This window comes from Oreochromis niloticus, linkage group LG8, assembly GCF_001858045.2.
Source record: "Oreochromis niloticus isolate F11D_XX linkage group LG8, O_niloticus_UMD_NMBU, whole genome shotgun sequence".
NCBI lineage: Eukaryota > Metazoa > Chordata > Actinopteri > Cichliformes > Cichlidae > Oreochromis > Oreochromis niloticus.
The window spans coordinates 13,469,960-13,481,255 of record NC_031973.2 but is presented as its reverse complement, the minus strand read 5'-3'; the positions used below and the strand labels follow the sequence as shown (position 1 = coordinate 13,481,255).

Sequence of the window (11,296 nt, the reverse complement as noted above, 5' to 3'; positions counted from 1 at the left end):
TCTGGTCAGTATTGATGCTTGGATACGAGGGAGAGCTACCCTGACACCTCTGTGCAAAGAGTTCAAGGCAAAATCAGATTTTCTTTTAAAATTATTCTGAAAAATGGGAACAAATATTATTAAAAATATGCACTGGTAAACACATTGCAGGAAAGGGAGACACGACAGAGTGCATAATTATTATTATTACCTTTAGCAGCTTATAGTAGCAACCATACAAACATCTAGAAAATGCTAAACATACAACATAAAATACAAAATATATAGCATAATACAGAATTTATACACACACGTAATGCAAATCTTTAGCACCGTCTAACACAGGGTTGTCCAACATAAGGCCCGGGGTCCTAAAATTGGCCAGGCAAAGACTACAGTCCGGCCCACTGGATGGCTGTGAGGATGTAGATTTTGGAATTTAAACGGTTAAAACTTTGATTATTGTGATAAAAATTGTAGAAAACAAACAAACAAACAAACAAAACATTACATTTAAAACTACAGAACACTACCAGAAACTTTCCTGTCATTTTACACATTGTTCATGTTGAACAACAAAGACTTGCAATTTTTTTTCTTACCTCTGGGATTAAATGTTTAGTTTAACGTCTTCACACTGACAGAAACGTGAGTTTCACTGGTCCGGTCCACGTAAGATCAAAGTGGGCTGTATGTGGCCCTCATTGTAAAGAGTTTGACATCTGTGCTCTAAAGCATCCACCGGTATCCATTACATTCTTTCTTATGCTTTTAAATCCACCAGCAGATGCAGGTATCTGTCAGGACTGGAAGCACATCAAAAAGCGATCACATAGCAGAGCATCTCTGTTGGTAGTGGGACAGAGAAGAGTTCAAAGTTGGAAGTTAGTTGGAGGTTGACCTGCTTCGTAGAGAAAAATAAACCAGTGCTGTTTTTTGTGATTAGTCACTGATGCGCCAATCAAATCATAAGCTCCAGCTCTAAACATGTTTTATCTTGTGTGTTTTCTGATTGTGCAGGATGTACTGCCCTGCAAACAATGAATATAAAGATGGCTTATAATGTAAAAAAAAGAAAAAGAAAAAAAAGACTTAGGAGGTGCAGTTCAAATTATCTAAGTGATGTTACTCCTTCTCACTATGAAAAGTTTTGCAGAAGTTAATCATAACTATTTTAGTAGAATACGAAACACCTCTGCTGTTATTTTGTATAGCAAATAATAATAATAAAAAAACAAGTAGCCCCCAAAAAACACACTTGGATGTATATTTCCATTTTATAATTACGATATGATGATTCTCAAGATTTTATTTGAATAAAATGCTCAATTTTTGGCAGATTTCCTTATAAGATCCACATCCTGAGGTCGGGGGTTCGGGGATTTTCAGAATAAAAGCGAAACACAGATGCGCACATACTAAGTTGCTTTTATTAATACAGAACTGCATGCTACAGAGACTGTACAGCATAAACATTTATTCATTACAAAAAACATGGTTTTAGAACCATTTAAAATAACAGGAAAAAACAAACAAAAAAATATAAGAGCATAAAATAGAACAGGAACATCACAGCCGTTAAGGAAACATTCAAACTATTTATCATTAGCATCTTAATAAACCAGAGAAGAAATCGACAGATTACAGTCGCGTCATGTCAACTACAATGGCACCGAGTGGATGATTCTCTTGTAGCTTTTTTTTACAGCCTCTTGCAACATCAACATGCCTATTTTTTCTATCTACCTATATGTAGTAGTGTACTTAAAAGTGGCAGTTTGTGTATTTTTTTGTATTTAATAGTTTTTTTATGAACTTCCTAATATACATAATTTGGCCCTGGTGGGTTTATACAGTATGATGTCCGTCTTTTTATTAAGTTTAAATTTTAATATTTGACAATTTGCTACCAAACACATTTGTTATAGCAACATTTATACTACATACATAGCAATCTATGTAACGTCACAGCAAAAAATGGTATCGAAATGAAAAAAACAAAACAAACAAACAACAACAAAACAAAACAAAAAGAGATCCCTACAGCATGGTCGGGGTGGGGGGTGGGGGCAGAGGAAAAATTATCACAAAATTTTGGCACGGAAAATCTGTACACGAATCTACAGTCCGAGAGATGTGACTGTGCAATAAAAAAGAAGGGCTTCTGACACTTTTCCAACTACTGAACACGCGGTACCCACTGTCTCGTGTTTCAAGTTTTCTTTTCTTCTTTTTTTTCCTGTAAAATGGCTTATAGACGCATTTCTTGAAATGAAGTTGTGCATACATCTGTTCATGAGATCTACACAGTACACTGAGCGGAATCCAGGTTTTCGGAGAGGAAAGATAACAAAAAGATTTGCCTTTTTAAAACCTCCTTGTAAAAATGGATCGTTCGTATAGTTGCTTACCTTAAGAAAAAATATTTGTACAATGTATTCAGAAAGAAAAAAAAAAAAAGAGACACATACAAGATACAACAAGCAATCTCTAAAGCAATAAATACTACTGGTCCTAGCGTTGTGACATTTTGAATTTAATAACCCACAACCCTCCCACCCGACCTCCCCTCAAGCCCACCCAAACTTGCCTGACTCCACCCCAAAGGTAAACAACAAAGAAAAAAAAGACAACGCAGTGGAAGAATGCATATTTAACACAGTAATCCCCTCCCGCCCCGTTATTCTGTACATTTAAACAAGAACAAGTAACATCACAATTAAAGTTGTTCCTCAGAGAGGTGTCACCGCTAGCCTCATGCCCTCCAAGAGTTTTGAACAGATGTCGAATGATTGGTTCGCGAGCTCGTATTTAATACAAATAAAGAAGGAGAACCAACTCTTTCAAGAAAAGGGCTCGTTGAATAATCTAGCCTACCTTTTTTTATATCCGTCTTTTTAAACATTTGGATGCTGAACTAGATAATTTCTGTTTTGCACTGTTTTAAAACTACAAAAAAGACAAAAACAAAATTCATAAAAATTTTGGCAGATTCACAAAGCTATACTACAGCTCATTGTATCATTTCTTTATAATAATTAGATTTGTCTGATAATGACGGGTCAAATATTGACCAATGAACTTTAATAAAAACATAACCTAAAATTCCAAAGCCTTATGGCACAGAAACAGAAAGAGAAAAGAACCGAGGGCGAGTGAAACGGAGCAGAGAGAGGGCCTAGAAAGATGTTTGTGTGAGTGTGTGTGTGCAGAGCTAAAAAAACAAAGAGAGGAGGAGAATAGGATAGACTATTCTATAGACTTGGTCACTAGCGACAGAGGCTGAGGGGCTGTGGAGGGGAGGAGCGAGTGGGAATGACACAGCGATGCCGAGGGCCGGGTCATCGAGGACGCCACAGAGGAGCCCGGCTGCCGCGAGGACGAGACGTCACCGTGCTCCAGAGCTCCGTTGTGGGAGGAGGCGGCGGGCGTTTTGCTAGCTGCTGCGGCAGAGTTTTCCAGCTGAACCAAAGATGGCGGTGGAGGCCCAGCCAGGAGGTGCGGGTGGTGGAGTGGCTGGTGGGCCGGTTTCATAGTCAGTGAGAGAGGTTGCATTTGTTCAGTCTGAGATTTGGACTCTTTTGAGGAGGGGGAAGGAACCACTGAGGAGGGGGAGGATGGGGGGGAGTCTAGTAAGCTTCCGTCCGTAGAGGGAGGACTGGCACAGCTGCCTTCACCTTGGATGTAGCGAATGCACTTTTTTTTTCTCCTAAAGGACAAGGTGAGAGAAAGAGAGCATTTCTCAGTGTTACAGCTTCACACTGAATATCATCTTAGCACTGTTGCTGACTTAAATGCACCTTTCCCTTCAGAAATTGGTGGGGAGGTTTTATTAAAAAGAAACAATACTCGATGGATAATGTTTGGAGGTGCATTTAAGCAACTTTGTAAAGGAGGAAGGTGGTAGAAATGATAGTCAGTTTCTAAGTCAGTAGGCAGGACAGACACTGAGAAAAGATCGCCTGGACAGGAAGCAGAAAGGGAATGAGAAGCACACACACAGAGATGAGGATGATGAAGAATGAAAGAGATGAGCCGTGGTCGCGTTTGCTCTCTGGATGTAACGCGCTCCTTTTCTTACAGGAAGAACTGCAGCCTGTTGTCTCTAGCACGACTGTTACTGGACCCAGTAACTCACTGCTCTACTTCTATCAGACTCTCTCTCTCTTCTCCTGAGGGAACAGAGTTTGGATATGAGGCGAAAAAGTCAACAGGATCCAAACTGCCCTGCATCTGCCCCACAGACACAAGTGTGTGTGTGTGTGTGTGCATGAGGGGGGTCAAAGCACCATGTTTGCATTCCTGCCTGGGGTTGGGACCCTCCCCCTGCCTGCCGCGTCCTGAGGCCAGGCCCGTTGCGCTCGCAGAACCCGGTGAACGAAACACGGGAGGGGGAGGGGGGGATCAGGAGAGCAGGGGATTGTTGCATTTTTCTGTGGTGACTCTGCTGTGAAGGCTGTGCTTCAGATTTGGTTAAGGGGGAATCTCTGCCCACCTCATCTTTACCCTGACCCTGACAGTGACCCCTCTCTCTCTTTCTCTTTCTCTCAGCTCTCTATTTTATCACAAGAATGCCCGAAGGCCGCGGAGTACCAGTATTTAAGACTTACAGGGATGTCGAGTAAGAAAAAATAAATAAAAATAGACCAAAAACTGAGCCTTTTGGAACATGTAACGCTGACTTACTGTTTAATTAAACCTTTATTTCTGTTAACTCTGATCTACATAAACGCAAACGGAGAGCAGATCACTGAGGATGAAAAGAAGGAGGGACATCGACAGATTACATATAAAAGCCCACAATCGCATGCTGGGTGGGGGGAAAAAAGGCATGCATTTCTGATGAAGTCAACACAGTGCAAGCACACAACACCAGGACAGCAGAAAAGAGTGAGGATGAGGCTGTTAAGTACATCCTGTGCCGATACTGTAGCTTTTTTGGACGGCGCGGCGCATCGATCGGGCGTAAAAAGGTATCATTTTGCTACTACATGCCGCGCCCCGCTCTCGATAACTGTCTGTCAAACTGCAACAAATGAGCTAATATCCATTTTTTAACAGACATATTGATTTATGGTATGTGCCCGTGTATGATATTGATTTCTCTGTCTCGGGGGAAATTATAGCAGATGCATCTTTTAGGAAATGGAGCCCAGAGAGAACTTTTAACCTCTCTGCTCTTAAAATGAAGGCTGATTTACTGCACTTTTCAGTCTCCTGATCTCATGATGCGCTATTATTAGAAATAAAGCCATGTTTCTGATAATGTGTGTGTCAGCTGTAAAGGAAGGGGTCATGTGGAAGCTAACGGTTACGAAACCCCCCCCCCCCCAAAAAAACAGAAAAATGACCTTTTGGTGATCAACTTACAGCAAAATTTTGGCTTTTTTTTTTAAGCCTGTCTGTGTTTTAGAAACAGTGAAAATGAAACATTAAACAGACAATGTGCTGCGATGAAATGTGTCGAGAAAGAGTGGGGCAAGGTGTGGTGCAAGCCAGACACAAAGAAGGGTATTACTTAGCAGAAACAAATACCTACCATGAAAATATTCCCAATTCAAAGACTGCTTGTGTCAGAACAGAAAGACAACAGGTAGGGACTAAGTAAGGGTTATCGAAGAGGAGTTTGGAGGAAGAAGAGGTGGAGAAGGAGGAGGAAGAGGGCACAGAAAAGAGTGTCACTGAGCAGGCCCTCAGAGAAAGCAGGGCTAAATTTGTAAGCATAACAGTGTTATTCAAAAAGGGTGCCAATTAGGACATACATGACATTTAGGATGGGAGGGAATTATCCACTGCCTGGAGAGAAAATGGATTTCAATCGTAGCAGCTTAGACGGTCAGAAATGTTCTGCTAAATCGCATTAGGAGCCATGATATTTCAACATGTTGTGTTTGGATAAAATATTTGGAAGTCTCATTTAGAAATCCATTTTCTGACACTTGGCTTGAACTGACTTTAGAGGAGTAGGAAACTTCTCAGTTAGGAAAAGGGAGCTGAGAAGTTTTCCATCTGTTACCACAGTGATGGAAATGTGTTTTTAGCAAGACATCTGAGCCAGTAATCAAGGAGAAGATGCTCATTGTGGATGTCTTTCCTCCCATTGCTACTACAGGAGTTATACCTGCATGGTTTGCACCATAAACTCAGCTGGTCAAGCCCGAACAAGGCACGACACTTCTTTGGGGTATTTGCATCTGTTAGCCAAAGAGGTAGACACAAACACACACACAGAGACAAAAAGAAAAAAAAAAGAAAGAAAAAAGAAAATGGACACGTCATTGCACAGACAAAAACATGTAGCCAGGGCTTAGATTTAGGCTGGCAACACTGGGATGTCCTCCATATTGACCAAGCCATCAGGCTCCAGAACCTCCAAGCCCCGACCTGCCAGTTTAGGACTTCTGATTAATCTCAGTAAGGCTCATTGTAACTGTGCATCCTGCAACTTTGCAACTTGAACACATACACACAGACACCACTCATACAAGCACTCGTACGCAAAACCTTTTTCCCCAAACAGGAGGTAAAAAATCAAATAGGGTGAACCCAGAGATAGACCGGCAGGGTGTGGCTGGAGGAAGCTGAGAGGTCATAATAGCCTGGCGGGACAGACAGGGGAGGGAAGCGAAGAGAAAGGAAAAGCAGCAGCATAAAAGAGAGGAGGAAGTCCCAGCGTAGAGTGACCCAGCCTTCACCTGGCCCTGGCCAGTGCAAGCACACACCATACACACCTGCACGGGCCACACCAGTTATTCTGTTGGTCGAGCCCAAAGCGCGCTCGACACTTCTTAGGAGCGCTCAGGTCTGATGCCGCAACAAGGAAGGGAAGCCAGCAGAGAGGAGCAATAGAACCAAAACCAATAAAAAAAAAATAAGGAACAGAAATTAAAAAGAGGAGAGAAATAAGGAGAAAAAACAGTGAATCTATGAAGCTTGGCAGTGGCTCATTTTGCAAGAAATCAAAACCCCGCACCCAAAAGAAAAAGAAAAAATAATTCCCCTTAAAGCCATTATCAAGTGTGCCTTTAAAGATTACTCGATTAGTAAGTTTCAAACACAAGTAAAAATCAAAATGCATGCAAATTATCAAATCAGGATGTTAACAGTGGAAACTTTTCAGTGGCATAATCTAAATTCTGGCTGGAGTTAAAGCTGAAGATAAAGACCGATTTGGCTGAGAGGGGTATAAACGGAGCAAATGCAGGTTGGATTAATTTACGGTTAGATGCTATCAGCGCACTACGGTTTCAAAGAGACGAGGTCAAGGTGGCAGAACTAGGAAGAAGTAGCAGATTGCTGGAGCAGCACAGTCGTGAGTTAGCCCTAGCCAGGGGAAGGATTAAAAAGGCTGGAATGTGAAGAGGGAATCTACTCTTTAGACCTGGCATCAAACAGTTGATTATTTTCCATCAGCATTGGCGGTCTGTTGCAGAACAGCTGCCAGTCACTTGCTAGCTCTACCCAGTAATCAAGTCATTATCAGAAATAGAGCTGAGTGACAGCAAAACGCTGTGGTGGAAGTGTTTGAGTCCAGGCTTTGTCTGAGCAGAGACTTATTCGACAGAGGCTAGGCCAAACTCATGCTGGCCTATAGGAGAGGCAAAAGCGCAGCTACTGAAGCATATAGATTAAGGAGGTTTACCCTGACATTACAGCCTTCAGGTCATACTTCATAATGATAATCTAGCTTTATATATGTATATATATCACCAGGTCCTCAAGCATACTGCATAGTAATTTGAGCTAAATAGCAACAGTAAATGAGTGTAAAATGAATTAAATATAAGCTACTCTGAAGTCAAATAAACAATGGCAACATTTTTGAAGAAAAGAAAGCAGCAAACAAAGCAAAAAGAGCATATTTCAAAATATAGGATTTAAGCTTAAACCTGCCTCACTGCACATTTATGAATGAATAGATATAGATATATAAATGTATACATAAATTTAAAAGGAAGGAAAATAAAACAGTTAGTGATTTAATACTCAAAATGACATTAGCACCTGTAATCGGAGGGAGTGAAAGGCAAGGGTTTGGAAAATATTCTCTGCGTTCTGGAAAAAAAAAAGAACAGATAGAGAGGCCTTCAAGAAGAAATCCGTCACCAAAACGAGCGCAAAATACATGAGAACAAGTCGGCATTGCTCCTTACATCATCAGAATTAAAAAGAATAATGAATGAATGAATGAAAATCACAGGTTTAGCAAACCTCCTTAATTTTTAAGATATAGGTGATTTGTTTTGGTTTTTCCCTCAAGTTGGTATAAAAGCATGCAAGGAAGCAGGCGATGGGAAGGGGAGGTAGGCCCAACAAGCACACGCATGCACAGTCACACGCAAACACGCACGCCGTACAGTCGTGCAGTCCGTCTGCAGGGCACAGGCAAGTAAATATAAAACACGCACACAACACTGTCAAAGTTAATGGCTCTCACGATGCTTAAACCTCACATTCTCGTAACATATCACAATACCAGAAGGCTAAGGGCCAGGGGAGGGGAGGGGAGGGGAGGGGTGAGAAGGACTGTGGGGGGTCATGCATATTCAGTCGCTATTAGCTAGGGAGAGCAAGGGAAACTGGAAAAAGGAGGGAGGGGTGGGGTTTACAAGCAACTCTACTATTTAAATATTGCATTGGGTAGCAACTATACCAAAAAAATAAAAAAAATAAAGAGAGAAAAAGCCAGGCAATATAACTCACATACACACACAATTTAAAAAAAAAAAAATAACACAAAAAACTAGCTACACTTTTATCTTGCAAGATGTCACATCTGCCTGACACATGATGGGGCTCTTCTAATATGAGAGATAATTGCAGCTCACTTACCATTGCTCTCTGCTTGCTGCTTTTCCCTTTTTCTCTTCTTCCTTTTCCCCTGTTGGTTAGCCGCCAAAAAATAGAAAGAAAAAAATAGACACAGACAGGAACCTTAGTTATTATATTGCAGAATGCCCAAAACATGAAACAGAGAATAGCACTCATCTTCGTGTTTACTTATTTATTCATTCATTCTTTCTCTGCCTTTTTTCTGTCTTTGCCCTCCGGTTTGCAGCAGCCACTGCAGGCCAAGACTAGAATTCTCCCTCCTCTCTCTCCCTCTTTTTTTTTTTTTTGCTCTTTTCTTCTTGTTCTCTAATCTTTTGTTTCATTTTCCTCTGTTTTGTGAACGTCTAGGCATCTCGACGCACTTCTTATTTGGAAGACGGATTTCTCAAGGCTGCTCTTGGGCGACTGCAGTGGTCAGACTGATCCCAAGATGAGAATCGGGTATGTGTGGGTCAGAGCGAACTATCCAGGCTACAAAACATTTCACACTTTAAAATCTCAGCTTTAATTTGAGTAGGTTTACAATGACATAGCAAGAGCTATGTGGGATATACTGCACTTCTTGGGCAGCTATGTGTTGCTCACGTGGCTCAAAGCTCACCGAGCATTGTAGTTCAAGGTGGTGTGAGGTATCCATGTAAAGTGGCATTTAAGATACTTGTCTTTCCAAAATCACATGTGTATAATTTGAAAACGCATGTGCACAGAGGTAAAACTCACCAACAACCAACTACAACTCTTTCAGATTGGAGGACCAATTTATAGCCCCTATTAGACAAGCAGGTGTGAATGAGCACCCTGGTCACGTTTTTATGAGTTACTTGCTCACGAACTTTAAATGTGAGCAAGTAATGTTTGAATGCAGAGGATGCTTTCCAGGATGTACCCGCCAGCAATCATGATGTTCAATCCACAAAAACACATGCAAAAAGAAACGGGTTGAGTTGTGCAACCAAGTTCTGTGAAATAATGACAAGATATCAACCTGGCCAGTGGCATTTACTGATGATTTCACTGCTGACGGAAGCAACTGGAGGTATAGAAAAGCATTTAGTGTGGTAGGATTCTCCGAAATGCCTCTAAACCCGTTCAGAATGGCAAACCTAAACATTTACCCAAAGCAACCCCAGAGCAATTCAGGGGGAAGAGGTTAAACACCCTGGAACGGCCAGGTCAGTAATCTGATCTTAATCAGATTGGGCTTAATTCCACTTTCTGAAGACCAGAAAGGCAAAGAGGCATGGCAGCAGTCATGAGGTGAAGGCTGCAGCAGTAAAGGGCAGGGAGAGCACCACCAGGGAAGCTACAAAGCATCTGCTGATGTCTATGGACCAGAGACCTCGGGCATTTACTGACTGCACAATATTTTAAATATAATGTAGTTTGACTTCACATATGTCTGTAAATGACCTTTGTTCCCTTTGGGGGGCTGTGTTTTAAAGGCTTTCTATACTGATAAACCCACTCAAATTAATACTAAGACTTGGTACTTTGCATCCTTTATTTATTCCTTACTGGACTGTTGTCATTATCTATAGCACGATAAGGTGGATTTAAGACCAGAGCATTGTTGTCCTAGATCTACATGAACAGAATTTGATCAGTGGGGCAAAGAAAGGAAAAAAAGCAAAAATAAATGAATAAATGGCCTTGAATATGTGACCTAGTGAAAGGGGGGGAAAGAAGTGGCTAATACGACTTGTAAACTTAAAAACTTACATAGTTGTCTCGTGCTGACCAGCCTGGGTACAGCTGCATGTGGAGCTGTCGTTCTTTCCTGGCCAGCTCGTAGTACTTGGCCTGCTCCTCCCGCGATAGGGCGTGCCACTGCAAAATGAAAAACCAGGCACAGAAAGAAGAGATTTTCACCCAGAACAGAGATAAAAATAGAAGAATGTGTGCATGTTGTGTACTTTCTGTAAATCCCAAAGTATGTCATCATTAACTACAACTCTTTTCTTCCATCCCATCAGGCCCTTTACAGCCATGTTATGATTGAAATCAGCATGGCTGAATGTCTTGTGCGAATCAGGTAGGACTTACCCTTCGCCCCAGGATCTGGTTGATGGCAGCACTTTCCTTGAGTGTGCACTCAGCCACCACTTTGGCCCGCATCTCCTTCATGTAGAGCATGAAGGCATTCAGAGGCTTCTTTATGTGTACCTCTTTCTTTTTCTCTTCTACCTTTTTACCGTCTGTCTGTTTCCTGTGATGGGGCAGAGAGCAGTGAGATGAGCAGAGTCTATCTCCAAGTGGTCACCAAAGTCAGTATAGGAGGAAGTTTACTCACGAGCTGTCGAGAGAGCTGATGTCACTGTGCGAGGATTCCTGCTTGACGTTGGGTGTTACGATGGCTGGGTGAGGGATGCCCGTGGTGTGCAAACTGTGGTGAGGGGGCACCATGTGTGGGGGGAACCTAGAGGACAGAAGACTGTGTAAATCGTCAGAATGAACACAGGTGAAATGGGAAGATGGAGCACATGTA

At 41.8% G+C, this 11,296-nt stretch overlaps 1 protein-coding gene across 26 annotated transcripts in view; it reads right to left on the bottom strand.

Annotated features, from left to right (window-relative positions):
• Window positions 1–1,387: 1,387 nt before the first annotated feature.
• The window catches only part of tcf7l2 (transcription factor 7 like 2), a 106,096-nt gene continuing 96,187 nt past the window's right edge, over window positions 1,388–11,296 (bottom strand). For 4 of the 26 annotated variants that reach the window (XM_013269469.3, XM_013269475.3, XM_013269479.3 and 1 more), the window contains 7 exons: window positions 11,102–11,227; window positions 10,855–11,017; window positions 10,531–10,638; window positions 8,812–8,860; window positions 7,984–8,034; window positions 6,711–6,783; window positions 1,388–3,688 (listed from right to left, as the gene is read on the bottom strand). In XM_013269469.3, coding sequence (XP_013124923.1) covers window positions 3,229–3,688; window positions 6,711–6,783; window positions 7,984–8,034; window positions 8,812–8,860; window positions 10,531–10,638; window positions 10,855–11,017; window positions 11,102–11,227 — 1,030 coding nt within the window. In that variant the 3' untranslated portion in view covers window positions 1,388–3,228. Of the gene's footprint in view, window positions 3,689–5,517; window positions 5,580–6,100; window positions 6,174–6,710; window positions 6,784–7,983; window positions 8,035–8,811; window positions 8,876–10,530; window positions 10,639–10,854; window positions 11,018–11,101; window positions 11,243–11,296 lie in introns of those variants that run through there. The other 22 variants (XM_013269466.3, XM_013269478.3, XM_013269471.3 and 19 more) reach the window with 18 other exon arrangements.